The sequence below is a fragment of the Berghia stephanieae genome, chromosome 12 (assembly GCF_034508935.2).
Source record: "Berghia stephanieae isolate SIO BIC M18660-M18661 chromosome 12, UCSD_Bste_1.3, whole genome shotgun sequence".
NCBI classification, from domain to species: domain Eukaryota; kingdom Metazoa; phylum Mollusca; class Gastropoda; order Nudibranchia; family Aeolidiidae; genus Berghia; species Berghia stephanieae.
In genome coordinates, this window is record NC_088371.1 from 3,997,258 (window position 1) to 4,021,287 (window position 24,030).

Here is a 24,030-nt window from a genome sequence, read left to right on the forward strand (position 1 = left end):
AGTACGGCAGAGATCCTCGTTGTCTTGTCTTAGCTGTTAAAACCGAAGGGCTACAGCTCAGATGGTCACTGGTTCGGATAAGTAAGTAAGTAAGTAAGTCTTAGCTGTTAAATGTTGCTGTTGACTTGACCTTGTTTTGTTGTTGTTTTTTTTTTGACGGAATTTTTGGCGCTTGAAAAACATTAAGGTCATTTTAAGCGCCAGTAAAAAGGAAGAAATGGGATAATTAAAATATTGTAGATTTACAATGGAAAACAAACACATAAGAAAAAGTAAGGGAACACGTGTAGTTTCCAAAATCGGTGTAATTAGTTTGAGATGACCTAAAAGTAACATCTAGACAGAAGCAAAAGGTCCAACAAATAGGATTTCACGCAGGTCATTCATTATAAACGGTGTCCATAAGGTCTTTCCCTGATTTCAAAGACTTATTATTCTTAAACCGTTATAGATACCGTCAATTGGGGTAAGTTTGCCTAAATGGGAAACTTTGCCTCTTGAATTTTGGACCAATAAGAGATTGTTTAGTTGTGTGGCAATTATTTCCTTTGATAAAAATTCGAGTCTTTTAACGGGTACAATAACTGCAACAAAGCTGAGATTATTCAAAATGTCCCTAATAGGATTCAATAGTCGTAACGTCACTTCCTTCCTAATGACGCATGGTAACTTAGTAACACTGGCTCTAAACTATCGGAACAATGGCGGACGCCCGTATGAAATAGTTCTCCGGCGAGCATAAAGGGTATCCAGAAGGAAAAAAAACCCATACATTTGATCATGTTTTGACATTTACAAATTCTGATCACAAGGCATATCAAAAGTTCTAGCCAGAATGAAGAATAAAAAGTAATGATTTTCTTTGTTTAAAACCAAGATGGCCGTTCCCGGGTGGCGTGACATCAGACTACTGAATCCACAGGGGCAAATTTCCCCCCTGAGGCAAAGTAACCCCAGTTGACAATATTCATATCCTTTTTTCACCGTCTTCTAGGGAAAATCCATACAACAATGCTCATTAACCATACATAGACCCACACCCACATTACATAACCAGATTTACCTAAATCTACATGAACTTAACCCTCTCCATACCAACCATAGGGTAATTGTCACATTCGTTACGATACAACCCCGACAGTTTTCTCTATCTGATTTCTCTTGTACATCACGAAATGTAAAGAAATGCTTTGATTACAGCTATACATACTAAACACTGTTGAAGAGCTCATTTTTCTGAACAACATTCTTCATAGAATGCACTTTTTACTTTTTTGTTTGAGTAAGAAAAGTCTATTTTTGTGTTGGGTGGGTGTGAATTTTCGTGGGAAATTCTAAAAATGTCTGGTAAGGAAAGAGTTATACGACCTCATTTTTCTCTCCTTCTATATCGGAATATCTAGCAACATGCGACAAATTATATCGCTTGGTCGTTGGTGAGTGAAGTGTCATTTTGTGTCTCAGGAAATTTAGTTTATCCTATTTTATTTTAAAAGTCGTTTTCCTTCAATTGTCTGCACACTGAGCCAAGAAAGCTTGTTGCAATCTCATCTCATGTAGTTCCATATCTGAAGCAGACGTCGGAGGTCATCTTCCGCCAAGCTGATCTATCTCTTGCCAATTCTATTAAAGCAGCGCCACCTTTCTCAGCTTCATCTGTCCAAGTTCTTATCCCTTTCAAATACGTTATTCTTTGTCTTCCTCTTATTCTTTTTCCATTCATCTTTCCAGTCAAGGCGAGTATTTCCAAACCAGGGTGGCGGATAATGTGTCCTAAAAATTCCATTTGGCGTTTGATGATTTTTGTTATCAGTGATCTTTTTCTGTTTGCCATTTCTAAAATTTCTTCATTTCTTTTCCTTTCCATCCATGACACCCTCATCATTCTTCTGTAAAACCACATTTCCACTGCCTCCAGTCTTTTAACCATGGTCTTGTTTATGGTCCAGCTCTCACAACCATATAGCAGCACAGACAGTACATAGCAATCCAGGACTTTGATTTTTGTTTTCATGCTAATATTCCTGTTTTTCATAATTGTATGCAGCTGGTTGAATGCATTCTTCGCCATACCTATTCTTTTCTTTATTTCACAATCTGATTTTCCATTGGATGTTACATTGAAGCCTAAATATTTGAAACATTCAACTTGTTGTATTGTTTGTCCTCTGCTTGTTATTACACAGGCTGGTGGGTTATTATTTTTAGATACCGTCATACATTCTGTTTTAGATATATTCAGTTCCAGTCCCATATTTTCACTACTCCTGACTACAACATCCAGTAATTCTTGTAGTTCATGTTCAGATTCTGCCAGTAGAACCGTATCATCTGCATACCTCAGATTTGTTACATTCTTTCCTCCAATACACACCCCCTTCTTATGTTCGATATCTCTTAATATCATTTCACTATAGAGGTTGAATAAATCTGGAGACAAAACACACCCCTGCCTAACTCCTCTTCTAATAGGTGTAAAACTGCTTAGTTCGTTGTCAACACGCATTGCTGCTTCTTGTTCCCAGTACAAATTCCGTAATATTCTTAAATCTTTACCATCAATGTCCAAGGATGATAGAATTTTGAATAGTTTTTCGTGTTGTACTTTATCAAAGGCTTTTGAATAGTCGATGAAACACATATACAGATCTTTATTTACTTCAATACATCTTTCCATCAGCATTGATAATGTGAATATTCCATTTCTGGTACCCTTGTCCTCAACAAAACCAAATTGCATCTCCCCAATTTCAGGTCGTATTTTATTTCTTATTCTTAGTAAAATTATCTTCAAAAGAATTTTTGTGAGGTGGCTCATTAGGCTAATAGTTCTGTGTTGTTCACAATCAACTGCCCCTGGCTTTTTTGGTAGTGCTATAAAAATGGATCGTTTCATATCAGTTGGCATTTTTCCTGTGTCATACACTTGATTTAGAAGGTTTGTGATGAATTCAATCCCCCAGTCACCCAGGCCAGTCAAGGCTTCAATTGTTATGGCATCAGGTCCTGCAGCTTTTCCATTTTTCATGCTTTTCATGACGTTCCTAACTTCATCTTTCATTATAGAAGGCCCTTCCAGTTCTTTTATCATAGGCATTTCTCCTCGATTATCAAAAAAAAAGTTCTTCAATATATTCTGACCATCTGTTTAGAATGCAGTCTTTGTCCATGATGGTGTTTCCACGCTTGTCTTTGATGCATCCACTTTTAGCACCTGATTTAGTTTTGTTTGTCACTTCTTTGATTTTCTGATGGAAGAATTTGCCATTTTTTTCTTTGCAGGACATTATATAGTGACATTGTTCATTTATCCAGTCTTCTTTAGCTTCGTTGCATTTTCTTTTTATCTGCCTGTTCAGAGTCTTGTATTTTTCTTCCTGATTTTTGGCCTTTCTTCTCTCATTCATTAATTCTAATATCTCTGGAGTAATCCATTTCTTCTTGTTGCAATCACATTAAATAAAAATATTTGTGACGCACTTTTGCCATTCCGAAAGAGAAGGATACAAAAATGATTCTTTTCACTCTTCCTTACCGGTAATTCTCAAAACTTTTACTAAAATCTCATCCCTACCCAACACATAAATTGAATGTTTAAACTCAAATTTAAGCGCACAAAGTGCATGACATGCATAATTTTGTAGATCAAAACAAGCTTTACAAAACAGTATTAAGTTCTTGTAAATATAACAACATATTTTAAAAAATAGTGTGATTTAGAAAACAAGTCTGAGTCAGAAAAATGTTGGTTGTATCGTAACGAAAGTGAAGATTTTCCTGTAGTTGGTAAGGAGAGGGTTAAGTTCAGGCTGATTTTGCTAAGTTTAGTGATGTGTTGTGGTTTTGATGACTAATGGGCATAAATGTATGACTTTTTCTAAGAAGAATGCAAAAATCAGATGCAAATATCTATAATGGTTATAAAATAATAAAGTCTTTGAAATCACGGAAAGGCTGTACGGGCACCCTGTAAATTTAAAAAAAAATTATATAACAGTACATAACAGAGAAATGATTTAAAAGGAAATTAAATGAAATAGCATCTCCCAAAACGATAGCACATTCGCCTTTAATGTCTTATTCATCCTTTATTTTGTTGGCAAAGGGGAAACCCGAAACGTCCTTATCCTTTGTACTTATGAATCAAAATTGTTTTTTTTTAGTTACAAGAAGAAAAGGAATCTTTATTATTTATTTTGATGAACATAATTTTTCAATGCTGAAATACATTTCTTGGTTGTACGGCGCGGTAAAAAGTTGTTTTGTATTATGGCCATGGAGCTGGAGTTTATCCCGGTTTCTATGGCGTGAAACGGACAATAGCAATTGCTTACTACCCTTTGGATAGGACTCTAGTCTATCGCAAAGTACTTTCCGCCGGATCTAACAGACCCAGCGACCTAATCACTGTTGGGTGGACAGGGGGTTCAGAAAAAAAATCTCGACTGAACTCGGGGTCGATCTCGGTCTTATTGATTGTAAAGTGAGTGCTCTACCAAGTGAACAAGGTGGCAGGTGACTATAATAGACGCCTATAAATGACTCCCTGAACTGAACAGATATCGAAAGTAGAGAACTAGTCAAAGTAGATAAAAATAGAATCGTTCAATTTTCGATTATGTTGCATTATTCCTTTATATTCTAGTAAATAAATTGGTCATCCCTTGTATAACCTTTAAAGAAAGGCAAAATGACTCATCGAATCAGTTTTCAAATATATACGTATATTTATTTCCAAGAGTATGATAGAAAACAGGGTATAATAACAAATAGGACTGCTAAAATATGACCAAACCCTCAATCTGGTAAACTGCCATACTCTGGGAAAAAAAACATTTTTAAAAATTTGGCCAGAAAACTCGTCCTTTAAATATCGATCGATTTACATGGCCCTCATCTTGGCAAACACGCTCAAACCCGAGACTATGGCGAGGTCCCAGGTTTGAGAGTTTTTGCCTAGATGAGGGACATTCAAATCGATCGATATTTGAAGGACACGTTTTCTGGTCAAATTGTTAAATATGTGTTTTTCCAAAGTACAACAGTATAGTACTCGCCGAATTCCAAAACACACTCTGACTCTGCAATACGACACGCAAGGCCGGTTGACCGAATGTGTCATGGATTACATCCCTTGGGAATCGGATTTCGGCACGCTCGGATTGTAGCACGCTTTTCGGCTTCTCTCGACAACGTCCTGGAATCCAGCGAGTACTGTATTTTATTGGATTGACGCAGATGGTACACAGCGAATTTAACGTTAAAACGATCAGATATTCCGATTAAGAAAACGGGTATAGGGAATGGGATTAGCGGAAGAGTAGCGTCCTTTGATTGAACGTCATCTTACAGAGAGAACGTCAATTTGGTTTTGAAGTGTCTCAAGCCGCTTTCACCGGAAGCGAGGACGAGAGACGCATGCGCACAATCAACATGACGTTCTCTCTCTAATAATTTTTCCGCCGGTGACGTCACAGACGATGAGTGACGTCCAATCAAGGGACGCTACTCTTCCGCTAATATCATTCCCTATATGATATAGCTCTAATATCATAACACCATCTTCTTCCTTCTTTCAAAATTGCCTACTTGACCTTTAAAAAAATTCGTAACTTCCAAGGGAAAAAGTAGACAAATTAGCTTTAAATGGCTTTAGAAATAAACAATTTGCTCTCAGCAATAACCAAAACGGTCCAAAGTCCTGAATATTAGTTTTTTTTGGAATTAAACTTTCCTTCTCGGCTAGATTTATTGAGTCAATGCGGCGATTGCAGTTCTGTAGCTGGAGCTCAAACTTCGAATTTCTACCATATTTTCGTAATACTAGACAGGTCTACTCTTTGTCTCTATTGAATTACGGGTCAGAATAAACAGTGATATCTAAATTATTGATTGAGCTTTAATTTAGCTTTTATATCGCGCAATATCCACTAAACGTGCTCAAAGCGCTTTACAAGAGGCCCATGGCCAACAGCAACACTTAACACGTATAACGGGACATAACGCCTATTAGGCGATATTACATTTTTTTCGAATAGAGACAACGCTGTTAACGACCAGGTACTCATTTTACACCTGAGTACCGTGAGAGAATGTGAGTAAAGAGCCTTTTCAGAGGACCCACCTATGCGCTGAGCGAGGCTCGAATGCAGGACCTTCCAATCCGAAAGCGGGTGTCATACCACAAGACCACATAGCCAATGATGAGACGGGGAATTTTATTGTTTTAATATTCTATTCAGTTTTACCATTTATATATTTTTTTCTTAAATCTTCTTAGATATGAGGGTTAGGTGTTAAAATATGATTTTTAATGGGCATTCAAATAAATAATAACAAAGATAAAGCGACACAGAGAATATCACAGTTCGTTTTAAAGTTAAGAGTTAAAGTATAGAACTGCAACAATTCGTTTGACTAGTGTAAGAAAATTAACAATTAGATTTCTGACCAATCAAAACATGGAATTCGTGACACACCATCACATGTGCTCGGACAAACATAGTTGGTTGTTTATAAACAATAAAGTGAATGAATTCGACCTTTCTTTGGTGATTTTTATTGTTTTCATACCACCAAATGAGTGACTAGTTATCACACTTTTTTCTCTATCATATTATTAACGTTTAAGTTTACACATAGATTGCTGTGTTGGTTTTATTCATCAAGCGGAAGAACAGCTGATATTTTACTTAGACACAGACCAATGATAGTAAAACCTGTGTAGTTTGATATGTTCCAATCACTGTCATTGTTTACATTATGACGACTGTCCGAGAGGCGTGGTTATCTAAGTGTCTATTCAAAGTTTAATCTATTGTTTTGTTTGTTTTAAAGAGTTTTACGGCGCTTGCAAAACATTTCAGCGCCAGTAAAAAGGATGAAGAGTAGATCGTAAAAACATTCTAGATTTATAATTTTTAAAAAACGATATGAGGAAAAAGTAAGACAAAGAGGAATGGTACAAATAGGGGGCATAATATGTAGATTTCAAGAGCACATTGTCAGTGTACTTAGTTTGAGATTACCTAAAAGTCTCACCAAGACACCAGCACAAGATCTCACTAAATGGATTACACTCAAAAGTTAACAAATCATATGTTTAAAATATAAAAAAGAATAACAGTACATAACTGCAGAGAGATGATTTACAAGGAAAAAAAATATCTCCCAAAACTATAACTTTACATTCTGCTGTTTCCTTCCCAGCCAAGGACTCCGGCCAGGGTCAGGACAATACTTCGTAATCTCATTCCATGACAAACACAGAAAGCAATTGGAAAACAGATACAGGGGGACAGAAGACACAGCAAGTACCTCCCTGCCCACCATGGGACGTCGGGAACCCCACCCAAAACGTTCCATCTAGGTGATGACGCAAGATACCTCATAGGTAAAGAGAACATGCAATAACAGATATTAAAAAGAAAGAAACATACATTTTGTGTTTTTATCTTTCAGAATAGAATCCGAGGTAAGACCAAAGAAAAAACAGGTAGCCTCCTTCAAGGAGAAGAATAGAAAATCCCATGGGAAGAAACAGAAGACACTCAAGGGTAAGAAAAACAAGATAATATGTTAGTCGATTTCCCAAAAACGTTTCTAATTCAATTAATATTCATAAGAATGTCATTGATAAAGAACTTACCGACATGATGTTCGGTTTTGATGAATAACGTAATATGACATTGGATATTATTGCATTTTGCATATCAATTATTTGAAACTCTCAAATGTACAAAGTTGGACATGCCAAATTAAATGGATGTAAATAGAGTTAATTATACTACGAATATTGAATATGACACTTTCTAAAAAGGGTTTTACGGCGCTTGCAAAACACTTAGGTCATATCAGCGCCAGTAAAGGGGAAGGAAATTGGATAGTAAAAACATTCTAGAGGTACAATTAAAAGAACTTGAGGAAAAAGTAAAATAAAGGGGAATTGGTTTGAATAGGGAACGGATGTAGATTCGAAGAGCATACTATCAGTGTACTCAGTTTGAGATCACCTTAAAGTCTCACCCATACACCAGCACAAGATCCCACTAAGAGGAAACATTCGAATGTTTACAAATCACATGCTAAAAAACTAATAATAACAGTACCTCAAAGAGAGATGATTTAAGAGGGAAAAATCATCTCTCAAAACTATAACTATACATTCGACTGTTTCCCTTCCAGCCTAGGACCCCAGGATAATCTGATTCCAAGAGAAAGACAGAAAGCAATTTGAAAACAGATACCGGGGGATAGAAGACACAGCAAGTACCACCCGCCCACTATGGGAGGCCAGGAACCCCATCCAGAACATGACACTTATTTATGTATTAGGTATTTAATACCCAATATTATCAATTAACACCGAATACTGATTATATAATCGATAAACTGTATCTAAACATAAAAGATACACAGAGCATGTAAAGGTTTTTTAGAACCTATTAGCTCTTAAACGACATATCTGATGGGAAAAACGTAGTTAATTATTATTCTTGCGTACATAAATGCCATATAAAATTACAAGAAATGTATTATTTTAAATAAAAATAATAAACTCCTGTGAAGGAGTGCCCTGAAATAAAACAAAGTAAAACAAAATATCATCCAGTCATTTGAAGTGAAAATTGTAGCAAGATAAGGATGCATTATAATATAGGGAATGAGATTAGCGGAAGAGTAGCGTCCCTTGATTGGACGTCTCCTTACAGAGAGAACGTCAAAATGGTTTTGCGCATGCGTCTCTCTCGTCCTCGCTTTCGGTGAAGTGTCTCATGCCGCTTTCACCGGAAGCGAGGACGAGAGACGCATGCGCACAACCAACATGACGTTCTCTCTCTAATAACGTCCAGTCAAGGGACGCTACTCTTCCGCTAATCTCATTCCCTATAACCACACTTTTTCACAATTACGGCTTACCAAGCCCTTTATCATAGTGTCAAGTCAGTGGAAAATAATTTTAGTGAAAGAATGCTGTTGCTTTCTGCTTTAAATTTCATATCTTTAAAACGGTTGCTTCTCTGGCAGTCCAATGACTGATAGTATGACCTGGCAAAATGCTAAAACTCCCACTGAACTGAATAAGAATAGCCATCCTTGAGTAGATATAATCCATTGAGAAAGTGAAGGGGTAAACAATACCAGAATATTACTGGAGGTGAGAACCATACCGAGGATTGTAGAGAAATGCAACTGACCATAATGCTTGACACAGCACGAGGCTGATAAACAAAAAAGACTGAATAAAGCACATCCGTATAACACTGTTGAAAACATGTACAGCCATCTGTCCACGGTTGTTAAGTAGAAGAAACTCGCCACTCCACAGAAGATGCTTGCCACGCCAACCATCGTTGGTTTGACGCCAAATCTGTCCACACAGTAACCGGCAATCCAAGTGCACACAGGTGTTACGAAACATTTGACCATTACGACAACGGTCAAGAAATGGTCGTCTGGAATGTACAAAAGTCCGAATGCTTTGTAGTAAGTGTTGAGGATGAAAAACGCGTAGTTTAAACAAGTATTTAAAATACACAAGACGTAAAATGCTCTCGTTTTCAAGGCCTCTTTTGGCGTGACATGAAGATCACAGTTATCGGCTTTCACGTCATTATCTATTGTAATTAGTGGCGTCGTCTTGCTTTCCGTTTCCGTATTGTGACGTAGGCGTTTCCTGTGCTGTATGTCACGTAGCGACTCATAACCGGTGACGGAAGATTTATTTTTAAACCCCAAATCGATTCTATCTTTCTTTTCACTAGAACATAACACTGTTTTACACCATGTATAAAGTTGAAAGGCCAAGCTATCATCCTCTCTATTTATTCTGATCAGGAAAAAGCCTACGATACTCAAAGTGAACGACATTACCCCGTACAGAACTAATGAATACGGAACTCGATTAATTAAGTCCGACTGTGTGAAAATGTTCACATTGTCTTTTGTTGCGTTTGGAGCTTTATTGTACGGGTTTATAAACAACGTCAATATCAAATTCATCGCTACGGCTCCGAGTATATTTGATGACGGGACGCTGCTTGAAGAAAGTCCTTGATATCGGTTTGTCCATCGAACGATTAGGATAAGCTGACAACTCTCGATCGTTCCTCCGCCTATTCCACTAAGAGCTGCAAGGGTGGTGCACAGAGCGATGGCAGAGTATTTCAGTGTAAAATACGACACTGCTATGGATCCATTGAATACGATGATCGAGAAGAACAACGTAAGACGAATCCCAATTTTCTTAGCTGATAGACCTCCGAGCATCAAGCCTAGGCTGAATGCTGTAAAAGGAAATAAATTATTTGAAACATGTTATAAACGAGTTTAAAGGATGTGAGGTGAGGTGTCCAGCTAGTTGGTCGATGTTTAAACAGGTATTGGTTAAGATAAAACTTCTTTTCACAAAAACAAAACAAAACAAAACAAACAAACAAAAATACCATACAAAAAGCAAAAGAGAAGAACCCAACATAAAAAAAAACTAAGAAAACAAACAAACCCAAACACACCCAAAATAAAAACAAAACGTCTAACAGATTACAATAAACAGCCTTTGTGATGATGGCTGAAAATATCAGTGGACATTTGGTGGTGGCTATAGGCTAATTAAAAACCCAATGTTAAGCTATGTATCTTTGAATGTGCATTTGGCTTACTAACTTCAATCAACTTCATGCATGTACACGTGAAGAAAATCTTGATAATGGAGCAAGTTCTGGTGACTTGACCAAAGGTTATTTTTGTTTTGTTTTTAAGGGTTTTACGGCGCTTGCAACACATTTAGGTTATATCAGCGCCAGTAAAAAGGAAGAAAATGGGATAGTAAACGTTTCTAGAATTACAATTAAAGCACCCAAGAAAAGGTAAGACAAAAGGGAATTGGTTCAAATAGGAAACTGATGCCGATTCCAAGAGCACACATCAAAGTACTTAGTTTGAGATCACCAAAAGGACTCATACACAAACAAGCACAGATCCCCACTAAGAGGTATACACTCAAATGTATACAAATCATATATAATATGTAAATATAACACAATACAGTGCTTAACAGAGAGATGATTTACAAGGAAAAAACTAACTATACTTTTGACTGTTTCCCTCTCAGCCAGGGTATCTGGTCAGGGCCAGGACAAAACAAAGTAATCTCATTCCAAGACAAAGACAGAAAGCAAGTTGGAAAACAGATATAAGAGTATAGGAGACACAGTGAGTACCTCCCTGCCAACCATGGGAGGTCAGGAACCCCACCCAGGACCAAAGGTTATCATCATATCTATAATATGTGACGAACAAGCTCATTACGGTATTATGTCGGGATGAATAGGACCCTTTAAAAAATTGAGCTTTAATATAGTGCAATATCCACTATACATGCTCAAAGTTATATATTTTATATATTATTATTAAACAAAAAAGAAAACAAACAAACAAAAAAACCAAAAAAAAACACACCAAAAATTAAAAAAAAACACAACAAAAAACAAAAAACAAAACAAAACAAAAACAAAAACAAAGGCAGAATACAAAAACAAAACAAAACAAAAAAATAATACCCAATATTTGTGATCCACTCTATCAATCTGGTATTGTGTCGGGATGAGGCGGACAAGAAAAAATGAAAAGACAATTATAACTATTTTCCCTATTTTCAAAAATATAACAAAACAAACAAACAAATAAACACCCCCCCCCCAAAAAAAAAACCCCAAAAAAAAACCCCAACAAACAAACAAAAACACAAAAACAAACCCCCCCAACCCCCCCCCCCCCCCCCCAAAAAAAAAACAAAAAAAAAAACAAAAAAACAAAACAAAACAAAACAAATGAACTTAACGGAGTTCTCAAATGTTTCACTAAAAAAAATTAGATTTTCAGTCTTCAGGCCATCACCACTTAAGACCGTTTTGAGGCGATTTGTCACATTTTGTCAAATTACTGCTAATTGGATCTTACCGAGGTTGTCAATGCCGATCAGCCAATTCGTGGAAGATGCCGATGAGTCATCACCATTGACGTAATAATAGGAAGTGACGTAGACACCGAGGTTTCCCCATATCCAAGGAAGTCCGTCCAATATTCGCACCAGGAAAATCCCTACGAAGACACTGAACTTAACGAGGGAAGAAGTTTCGTATTGATGTTGAAGTTTGATGGGCTCCGAGTTTTGTGAGCTCGTCGGTCTGTTTGGTTCAGAGTTGTGAGTGTCTGTTGTGTTGGACTCCAAGTTGTGGTGTAGTGGCTCTGCCTCGCCATCCATATTTTTGTTATTGTTAACACCGCGTGTGTCTCGAAAAAAAAAAAAAAACAAACTGGAAGAATTTTATTGGTATTTACATCCTTCTATAAAAGATCAGCCTATCTATCTTGTCACTGAAATAAGACATGAAATTATTATTGGCTGAAAAACAGGAGTGCTTTCCCTTCTCGAACCGAGTTCAAATTTGGACACTAAAACTAAAACATTTATGGCCCACAGTGTCAAACTGATATTTTATCGGAATGGAGCGGATGCCACAGAAAGAGGGGGTTGTATTTTTGGACCCGATTTACTTCAAATAAAGATTAAAATGCTCTGGTGAGCATATTCTTTCAGAAAATGCAAGAAAATGCAAATCCAAAATTTTTCTCCTTCCGACTGATTATGTCATGCACTGACAATTAAATAAATTTAAAATTCGACAGGGCCGGAGAAAGAACAAAACCAAGTTTTCTCATTCCAAGAAAAAATAAAAAGAAAGCTGTTATATAGTGCGCAAAATCCACTAAACGCTCAAAGCCCCTAAACAAGGGGTCCCTGGCCAACAGCAACACTTAACATTTAGGACGAGACTTGACGAGACTTGTTCGGCAACATTACATTTTTTTTGGACAGAGACAACGCTGTTAACGGCCAGGTAATAATAATAATAATAATAATAATAATAATAATAATAATAATAATAATAAATAAATAATAATAATGACAATATATTTATATAGCGCCTAGGCATCAACTTAAAAGTGCACTTACAGTTAACTCATACGCACAACCACCCAGCCACCCCCTCCCCCAACTCACACACACAAACACACACAAAAACACATAGGTCCACACATATTATGTATTAAAAAACAAAAGAACCCAAACCCATCCATCATAGAATGTACTGGTGAGAGAATGCAAGTAAAGAGCCTTCTCCAAGGACTCAACTATCCAGGACCTTCAGATCCAAAAGCGAGTGCCATACAACTAGAAAGAGAGAAATTAACTAAGAAAACACACATAAAGGGATAGAAACCCATACTGCTGTACTCTGGAAAAACCCATATTTAAAAATTTGGCCAGAAAACTCGTCCTTCACATATCGATCGATTTAAATGTCCCTCATCTTGGCAAAAACTCTCAAACCTGGGACTTCGCGAAGTCCCGGGTTTGAGAGTTTTTGCCAAGATGAGGTACATTTAAATCGATCGATATGTGAAGGACGAGTTTTCTGGCCAAATTTTCATATATTAAGCAATAAAGAGTCAACAAATCTCAATAATGCTTGCACTGGTAATATAGGGAGAAGTTACCTCTTAGATGTAAGGAGGGGATATTTCGTTCATGGATGTATATGCATAACAAAGAATCTTAAAATCAATTCGAAAGTTAATCAGTCCTTCAATAAATAAATATATACCATCGAGTTTTTATATTATTATTATTATTATTATTATTATTATTATTATTATTATTATTATTATTAATTATTATTATTATTATTATTATTATTATTATTGTTGTTGTTGTTTGTTTTATTATTATTATTATTATTATTATTATTATTATTATTATTATTATTATTATTATTATTATTATCATTAGTATTATTATTAGGGGGCAGCGTGGCTCAGCGGGTTACGGTCTTTGTTTCGTACCCGAAAGGTACCGAGTTCGATCACCCACCGCTGCGCTGTGTGTGTGTGTGTGTGTGTGTGTGTGTGTGTGTGTGTGTTGCATTGAGCACGTCACCTCGCCCTCGCTCAATTTGCGGCGCTGCACAGCGGCTGACGCCTCGGTTATTCCAGTCTTCCCTTGGAATAGACCCTAGAGACAAATTTCCCCTTTGGGGATGAATAAAGGGAATTTTTTATTCTTATCATCATCATCATCATCATCATCATCATCATCATCATCATCATCATCATCATCATCATCATCATCATCATTATTATTATTATTATTATTATTATTATTATTATTATTATTATTATTATTATTATTATTATTATTATTATTATTATTATTATTATTATTATTTACTATTATTATATAACAAATATAATTATATACATATACATATTCACATCGGTTTGTAACAATGTAAAAGCACGGGTGTACTCAGACACATCGAAACTAATGGAATATTATTGACAGATAAATAAATATCACTAATCACTATAATAATCATACTATATTTAGCTGACAAAGCTGTCACCACTACACGAATGTGTATAACACGTTTACACGTTTAATTCACTCGTTGCATCTATTATCAATTCTTTTTACACATCTACATAATGTATACAATATATTTAAAAATAATAATAATGCATACAACGAAAGTTTAAAAAAAATAGTTCTTTAGAGTCGATGGAGCCGAAGTTTATCCTCGTTTCTATAGCAAGGAACGGACTATAAGAATTGCTTGCTATCCTTTGGATAGAACGCTAGTCTATCACAAAGTAATTTCCGCCAGATCAAACAGACCCAGCGACCCAATCAGGGTGGACAAGAGGATCGAGAAAAAAATCTCCGCGTCAGTTAAAGATAGTGTCACTGTCTTTTAACGCTACATAACAGAAACCGTGATAAACTCCACACAAACCAGACAAATGAGCAAACTTCAGGTTGCTCAAAATAACGCAGCCAGACTCATTGTACGCAATAACAAAAAATACCCGTCAGCAACTCTCCTTCTCCGTGAGTTATATTATTGGCTTCCTGTGGAAAAGAGTTGCCCATAAGATTTGTACTGTTGTCTACAAATCCCTGAGCACGAACAGTCCCTCCTATATTAAAGACCTTCTAAACATATATGTCCCCAATAGAAACTTGAGGTCAAGCAATGACCAATCAATCCTTGTCAAACCTAAGCCATTGCGTAAAATAGGTGAACAATCTTTTCAATTTTCCCCCCCCCCCCCCCCCCCCATTTTTGGAGCTCTCTCCCATTTCACGTGAGATGCTCGGATTCGTTGACAACGTTCAAATCTCGCTTAAAGTTTTATCTTTTTACGTCATAATGTTGCAATACTATTATCATATTCTGTTGTTGTTTAATTGAATTCGTATCACGTTTCCTTCACACTTGTCTCACTGTAATATGTTTTGTTTTAAATCACTGTAAAGCGCTTAGAGCCTGTGACAACGGAGTAAAGCGCTATATAATTGTCAATTATTATTATTATTATTATTATTATTATTATTATTATTATTATTATTATTATTATTATTATTATTATTATTAAAAGTTCATGGTTACACATACTTTTGAGTGCTGGTCCGTTATACTTCCGGATGGCAATATTGTGAACTTCTAAGCCAAGCGCATGCTATCTATAGATAGAACGAAGACGACGTCACTCTGGTCTTTGTTTGTTTGTTTTTTTTTTTGCCATCCACTTTTATGAGTAATTCTCACTAAACTGTATTAACCAGATTATAGACGTTCAAGATTACACACAGTTTTGTGTGTCGGTCGGTTATATTTCCGGATGGTAATGTGGGAGCTTCTTAGCGAAGGGCATGCTATCTTTAGATAGTATGCACTTGGCTAAGAAGCTCACAACATTGCCATTCTTCTTCTTCTTCTTACACTGGTGCCTGTCCCTTAATTTCTTAATTTGATATACACAGCAATTCATTATAGCATCCGCATCAAACGAAAACTACCACAGCCAGAACAGCCCAACAACAGGCTAGAACTTCCAGAAAGAATGCAACTGCGGAACCAAGGCAACATGCCAGGCAATCATAACCTGATACAAAACTTTATTAACCAAGCCGCACACACACGTACACACACACACACACACACACACACATACACATACACACACAATCATAATATTATCCATCGCTCGGCCTCACAGATTGTTCATTCAAAACCAGATCCAATCAATACAAATCTTACTTCAAAAACATACACAAACGACATTCTACTATCTACCCTTAGCGAACACATTAATTTGGAACCTCAAATTATAACATACAACACAGTATGTATCACAATGCAACATCTGCTTGGAAAAAAACATTCTACATAACAGCTCCGTCCATTAAACTAGTTGAGCACTATTATTTCATAGCTGTAGTTTTCATAATTATATATAATTGAAACAATGAAGAGTGGGGGAAACTAAGATAAAATAGAACATAACATGTACAGACCATCATTGATAACAGTCAACAACAGATATAAAGCTGTTATCTGAAATAATATTTATCTGAATTATTGTTGATAAGCCACTGCAATTTAAACTTTAATATCGCTTTGGCTTTAGACAACCATTTTTTTTTTTCGCTGCATGCACCACTGGAAGGGCTTGCATCAAAGATCTGGGTTGATTTATTAAATGTACACTGGTGATATTATCGCCGTTTGAAGTTCTAGCTTGCTCGACAAGCAGCTGGTGATAATCAGCTTACCTTCCCTTATATGATCGGTCGGAGGTTCTCAATAGGATTCAATCGTTATTATAAATAGTTGTTATTTTGCGTGTTGAACTTCAATTAAAGAGGCCAGCCTCTAACCTATTAGGTTCTGAATTATGAATAGTTATTATTTTTGCATGCTGAATTTCACTTTAAAAAGCTCAGCCTTAAATCTAAGTGTCTTTTTATATACCGTTTATCATGAATAATTATTATTTTTGCGTGTTGAATTTCACCTCAAGAGCTTTTTTTGTGTGTAGACTCCATGTGTAGACCTGCTGCTATTAATAAATTCCCTTTATTTATCCCATAGGGGAAATTTGTCTCTTGGGTCTATTCCAAGGGAAGACTGGAATAACCCAGGTGTCAGCCGCAGTGCAGCGCCGCAAACTGAGCTAGAGCGAGGTGACTTGCTCAAGGCCACACAACGCAGCGGGTAATCGAACTTGGTACCTTTCGGGTACGAAGCGAAGACCGTACCGCTGAGCCATGCTGCCCCATATAGCGTACATTTCACGAAGAGCGAGCAGGAAACCTCTAAGATTGTTTAGACAGGCATATAATATTTCTACAACACAAGAAGCACATTACTCGATGAATTCTAGCACGCTCTTGGGAGAAGCCTAAAGAAGCTTTAAGTGCTAGAATCGGAGCGTGCCGAAATCCGATGCCCTTTCTGTCGCCCAGCTCCAGCGTGTTATACCGCAGAGCATGCTGAAATTCGGAGTGCTAGAATCCAGTAAATGAAAAACATTGTGGATGAAGTCAAGCACAGACGATGGAAATAGCTGGGTCACGTTCTTCGAATGAAAAAGTCCAGACTGCCTCACACAGCTCTAAGATGTTTGTTTGTTTGTTTGTTTTTAAGGGCTTCACGGCGCTTGCAACACATTTAGGTTATATCAGCGCCAGTAAAAAGGAAGAAAATGGGATAGTAAAAAGTTATAGAATTACAATTAAAGCACCCAAGAAAAAGTAAGACATAGGGGACCTGGGAACAAATAGGGATCAGATGTAGATTCCAAGAGCATACCACCAAGATGGTCCCCACCGGGAAAGAGTAAGAGAGGGAGACCGTTGGGTACCTGGTAAGGGGGGGGGGGGGGCAGTTGAAGAGGAGATGAAAGAGGCTGGAAAGACATGGAATGAGCTGAGCTGATCTGGCTGGCCCAGGACAGAGATGCCTGGAGGATTTCTGTTGGCGCCTGCCTTATGTTTCACCAAGGAGCTAAGAGGATGAATAAGTAAGTAAGACTCCAATGAGTACTCTGATGAAAAGATGCTTTTAGTAAGGATGCAGAGTAGTGTTCGGAAATACATATTGTTAAGAATCTCACAAGATGGTCTTAAACTATTAATAATAATAAATTATGCCCTTCCGCCACGAAATCACAAGATATCGTCTCCTAGACATTCCACAAAGGAATATGGATAATTCATCAAACAAGTACTTTCAAAGGACTTGACAGAAGTCTATGCTTTGAGAGTACTTTCAAAGGACGTTATAGGAGTCTCAGATTTCAGAGTTTTTGGCAAGATGATTAATTTTAATCAATCGATAGTTGGTTTCCTAGCCACAATTTTAAATTTGTGTTTATCGTTTAGAGACAAGCCTTGATTCTACCACAGATTAATATTTCGCATCGTATCGAAAAGGCTTTAAAGCATTTAAACGCTCTGTGAAACGTTCATGCATAGATACAACTTTTCAATGACATATAAACAGCATTCATTGTTAATTTGACAAATTTGAGTATATAATCACTATTTCAATCGATTAAATATCCAAACTACCAAGATTGGTAGTAAAAATTTTGCTACTAACACTCATTTGACATGTCCACCGTTATACCTTTCGAGAGTTTCAATTAATAAATGCACCAAATGCAAATAATACCCAAATGTCATTAGTCATCGAAATCAAATATCATGTTAGTAAGTTCTTTATCAATGGCATTCTTAAAATATCAATTGAATTATAATCTTTTATCTTAAACTATAGATTACAAGTGTGACCAGCCTTCTCAAAACGGTATTATCTCCTCGGGATGACTAAACTGATGTAAATTGAATTTATATCTAAAACTACCAGACTTGGGTAATGTTTATACATGTTTTTTCAAGGATGAATACACAATTATAGAACTAGAATTTCGTATTTCTTATTTCTTTTTTTTTGACCAGTTTGGCTTTAATTTGACATTTTTATATCTGAATCATCCCCACATAATAGCGTTTTGAGACGATGGGCCACAAATGAGCAATTTTCGGATTTTTTTTTTTTTGGTTAAAAAGAAAGCGAGTGCAGACAGTTTGGGGTCAAACAGTGGTTTAATGGGTGACTGTGGAAGGTTTTGTTTTTCACGAGGTCATTTTATCCCCTTCTGTTTGACGTACGATTCACGTGAATATCTTTTAAACAGTCTCTAGACCCGACATAATTGACCATTGATTTGGGATTTTGATATAAATAAAACAACTTACCCGATTTAGGATGTCAGGTTCCTGTTTAGTTTATGTCAGATGATCACCGGCGTCATTCTCGTTCCAAAACAGGCAAGAGTTAATCTATTATCTGTTCGTTTCCGTGATGTGTTGTATAAAGGGCAGTGAGTAATTAAGTATCACTGTTCCATTTCCGGAAGGTGTTGTATAAAGGGCAGTAAGTATGTTTTATTGTTACATTTCCGTAAGGTGTTGTATAAAGGGAAGTAAGTAAGTTTGTAGCACTGTTCCATTTCCGCAAGGTGTTGTATAAAGGGTAGTAAGTAAGTATATATCACTCTTCCATTTCCGTAAGGTCTTGCATAAAGGGAAGTAAGTAAGTTTGTATCACTGTTCTATTTCCGCAAGGTGTTGTATAAAGGGCAGTAAGTAAGTATATATCAAGGTGTTGCATAAAAGGCAGTAAGTATGGATCATTGTTCGTTTCTGTGAAGTGTTACATAAAGGGCAGTATATAAATATTTATCACCCACTGCTCATTTCCGATAGGTGTTGTATAAAAGGTAGTAAGTAAGTAATGAAGTATCACTGTTCAGTAAACATTAAAATCTTCTTGTTCGTTCGCACTGGTTGAATATAGAGACCATGAATACATTTAAATGAGTACGATTGAGTGATGTGTTTGACATCAATTGTTTATTTCCCTTGATGTTGTCACACAAGAAATGTGACACACAGCATCGATCTGCTATTTATTGAAATGAACGTGCTGAAGAAAATGTAAATTAAAAGTTGAAAATATTCACAATTAGGAAATTTTAAGTTTTGTATTTTTTAAATGTTAAAAGGCCTGTAAGACTTAATTTATCACGGTTCTACAAACGCAGATACTTTTTTAAAATTTGACGCATAGCCTGAATATTCGGGGAATATATTTGCGGCTATGCGGTCTTGTGGTATGACACTCGCTTTCGGATCGGAAGGTCCTGGGTTCTAGCCTCGCGCTCGGCGCATAGTTGAGTCCTTGGAAAAGGCTCTTTACTCACATTCTCTCACCGCACTCAGGTGTAAAATGAGTACCTGGCCGTTAACAGGATTGTTTTTGTCCGAAAAATTGTAATACCGCCTTTGAGGCGCCATGTTAAATGTTGCTGTTGGCCAGGGGCCCCTTGTAAAGCAAGCGCTTTGAGCACATTTAGTGGATATTGCGCTATATAAAGCTCAATTTATTTTTAATTTTTTGTTTTAGCTCAATATATTTACCACAGATTCTGTCCCTTGGTCGTGTCCAACACAATGAACACCATTAAGAGGGCAGCACACAGGTAAAAATGAGAGCGGTGGGGGCTGTCTGAAGCCTGGGATCGTGAACATACAAACGAAAGAGTGAAAGTGGAGAGGCTTCGGATGGGAACAAAACGGAACAGAGCAGAACAGAACAGAGCAGAACTGTATTGTTCCCATACGAAGCCTCTCCATCTTCATTCTTTCGTTAGTATTTTCACGATCACCGGCTTCAGGCAGCCCCTACCGTTTTCTACTTGATCGTGAACATACAAACGAAAGAGTGATAATGGAGAGGCTTCGGATGGGAACAATACAGACAATGGACGTTTCGGGTACAAACCCTTCGTCAGCACAGCAATCAACAAATTAATGTGGAAAACGAATGAAATAAAATTCCTTAAGTTCCTGGCTTCTTCACACGGTGACCTCTCTTATCATTCCGATCACACACATGTAAACAGTATTTTTGGGGGGCTCTACCAGTGAGTGAAATTATTAACCAGTAGATTTTAGACCAATCAAAACATGGAATTTGTGACACACCTTCACACGTACTCGGACAAACCTGGTTGGTTGTTTATAAATGATAACGTGAATGATATCGACCTTTCCCTGATCATTGTTGTTGTTTTCAAATTGCCAAATGGGTGAATAGTTATCACACGATTTTATAGGTCATATTATAAAGGTTTTAAGTTTTCACATAGATATATCTGTGTTGGTTCTATTGATCAAAAGGTAGAATAGTGAGTATTTTACTTAGACACATACCATCGATAGTAAAACCTGTGTAGTTTGCTATTTTGACTAATCACTGCCATTGTTTACATTACTACGACTGTCCGAGGGGCGTGGTTATCTAAGAGTCTATTACAAAATCAAACAAAATAGATACATTAGAACAAGTTACAACGACGAGATACCAGTCCCCTATGAAAAGTTGCTTGTATTTGAATCCCGGTCCTCTAATCAAGGGACTGAATTCTGTAGATGATTAATTCACTCGGTGTTATGCGTTTATGTAAAATACTCACACCATCCGCCAGACAGCGATATAAAACATACTAACACACAAAATTATGTGAAACCTTTAATGAGTATAGAAGGAACGAAGTTGACGCCACTCAGCTCTTTTCTGGTGTTTGTAGCCGGCCACTTTTATGAGTAGTTCTCACTAAATTGCATCAAATCAAACTATTGATGCTATGCGTTTAGTTAGAAAACTCATGACATCCACCAGCCCGATATAGATAGTATGCGCTTGGCTAAGGAGTTCACAACATTGCCATCCGGAAGTATAACGGACCAACACACAAAACTGTGTAACCATGGACGTTTATAGTCTGATTAGTACAGTTTAGTGAGAATTACTCAGAAACGCGGATGGCAAAATACTATAACAAAGACCCAAGTGACGTCAGCTTCATTCTCTCTATAACGTACCAACAAACAAAACAATGTTAAACATAATCGTTTATAGTCTGATTAATACTATAAAGTAAGATAATCGTTTATAGTCTGATTACTACTATAAAGTAAGAACTACCCGTAACATTTCTATAAAGTAAGAACTACCCGTAACATTTCTATAAAGTAAGAACTACCCGTAACATTTCTATAAAGTAAGAACTACCCGTAACATTTCTTAAAACACAAAGAAAGAGCTGGATGGCGTCAATTTCTTTTTTTCTTCTTCTATAATCTAAATCACATTCTAACTTACTAATATCAAAGAATTAACATTCAAAATATCTCTGAACTCCTCCGATTCACAGATTAATTAATAAATAAATTGTCACATAATGGTTCCCAACAACAGATTCAATTGATGCAATGCGTTTAGTTAAAAACCCCACAGCATCCGCCAGCAGGATAAAACGTACCAACACACACAGCTGTTTGTAACCATGAAACATTTATTGATGACATGCACTTAGGCAAATTTACTCACAACATTCCGCCCCACGGAATTGACGTACGAACACACACAAAATTGTGTGTAACTTTTAACTCTGATTGGATGCAATTAAGTGAGAACTACTCATAACAAAATAGCTGGCTAAAAACAATACCAAAGCTTTGTGGCGTCAATTTCGATAATTAAAAAAAAATTTTTTAATGATCTTTATATAGGGCAATATCCAATAAATGTGCTCAAAGCGCTTTACAAGGAGTCCCTGGTCAACAGCAACATTTAACATGTAGGACGGGACATGATGTCTGTTAGCCGATATTACAATTTTTTCGGACAAAGACAACGCTGTTGACGACCAGGTACTAATTTTACACCCGAGTACGGTGAGAGAATGTGTGTAAAGAGGCTTTTCCAAGGACTCAACTATGCGCCGAGCGCGAGGCTCGAACCCAGGACATTCCGATCCGAAAGCGAGTGTCATACCACTAGACCACATAGCCGGATAATTTTTTTCTTCTTCTATAATCTGAACCACATTCAATCTTACTTATTATCAACAAAGAATTAACTCCAATCTCTGAACTCCACCGAATTTAAATTCACAAATGAATAAATAAATTGTCATATATAATACTATCCCCCAACGACTGATTCAATCACGAATACCGATGTGATGAATAATAATCCATGTCTCGTTCACAAACGGGAAGGGGGGGGGGGGGGGGGGGGGGGGGAAGCAGGATATTCGATTGATTATAATAGCTAAGTGCTAATAACACATAGTCTAGTGTGTATCTGTCAGTCAACAGCTGTATATGATAAACCCCAAACAAACACGGGTAAAAACTACACACCACACCATTCTTTGATGAATACTATTACACACATTAGAATTGGACAAAACAACATATTATTATGATTGCATTGCTTTGGCTGGAAAACGTGAAAGCATATTGATGCTATGCGTTTAGGTGAGAAACTCACAACATCCGCCACCATGGTATAGATAGTATGCGCTTGGCTAAGAAGCTCACAACATTGCCATCCGGAAGTATCAGAGCACCACCAACACACAAAACGATGTGTAACCTTAAACGTTTATAGTCTGGTTAATACAGTTTAGTGCGTATTACTCATAAACGCGGATGGCAAAAAACAATAACAATGACCCGAGTGACGTCAACTTCGATATATCTATAGATAGTATGCGCTTGGCTAAGAAGTTCATAACATTGCCATCCGGAAGTATAACGGACCGACACACAAAACTGTGTGTATCCATGAACGTTTATAGTCAGGTTAATACAGTTCAGTGAGCATTACTCATAAACGCGGATGGCAAAAAAAATATCGATAACAAAGACCTGAGTGACGTCATCTTCGAACTATATATAGTCTGATTGATACAATTTAATGAGAAGTAATCACCAAAAAAGGGGTGCCTCAAGACAATAACAAAGATCTGAGTGACGTCAATTTAATTCATTCTATATATATATATATATATATATATATATATATATATATATATATATATATATAGATAGTTCGAAGATGACGTCACTCAGGTCTTTGTTATTGTTTTTTGCCATCCGCGTTTATGAGTAATGCTCACTGAACTGTATTAACTTGACTATAAACGTTCATGGATACACACAGTTTTGTGTGTTGGTCCGTTATACTTCCGGATGACAAT

The 24,030-nt window shown here is 36.7% G+C and overlaps 1 protein-coding gene across 5 annotated transcripts in view; it reads right to left on the bottom strand.

Annotated features, from left to right (window-relative positions):
- The window catches only part of LOC144957451 (uncharacterized), a 41,721-nt gene extending 18,732 nt beyond the window's left edge, over nt 1-22,989 (bottom strand). The window contains exons 1-3 of one of the 5 annotated variants that reach the window (XM_078888720.1): nt 19,172-19,758; nt 11,962-12,378; nt 4,725-10,286 (exon numbers count right to left, since the gene is read on the bottom strand). In XM_078888720.1, coding sequence (XP_078744846.1) covers nt 9,004-10,286; nt 11,962-12,265 — 1,587 coding nt within the window. In that variant the 5' untranslated portion in view covers nt 12,266-12,378; nt 19,172-19,758 and the 3' untranslated portion in view covers nt 4,725-9,003. Of the gene's footprint in view, nt 1-4,724; nt 10,287-11,961; nt 12,379-16,245; nt 16,386-19,171; nt 19,896-22,881 lie in introns of those variants that run through there. The other 4 variants (XM_078888722.1, XM_078888719.1, XM_078888717.1 and 1 more) reach the window with 4 other exon arrangements.
- Nucleotides 22,990-24,030: the final 1,041 nt, after the last annotated feature.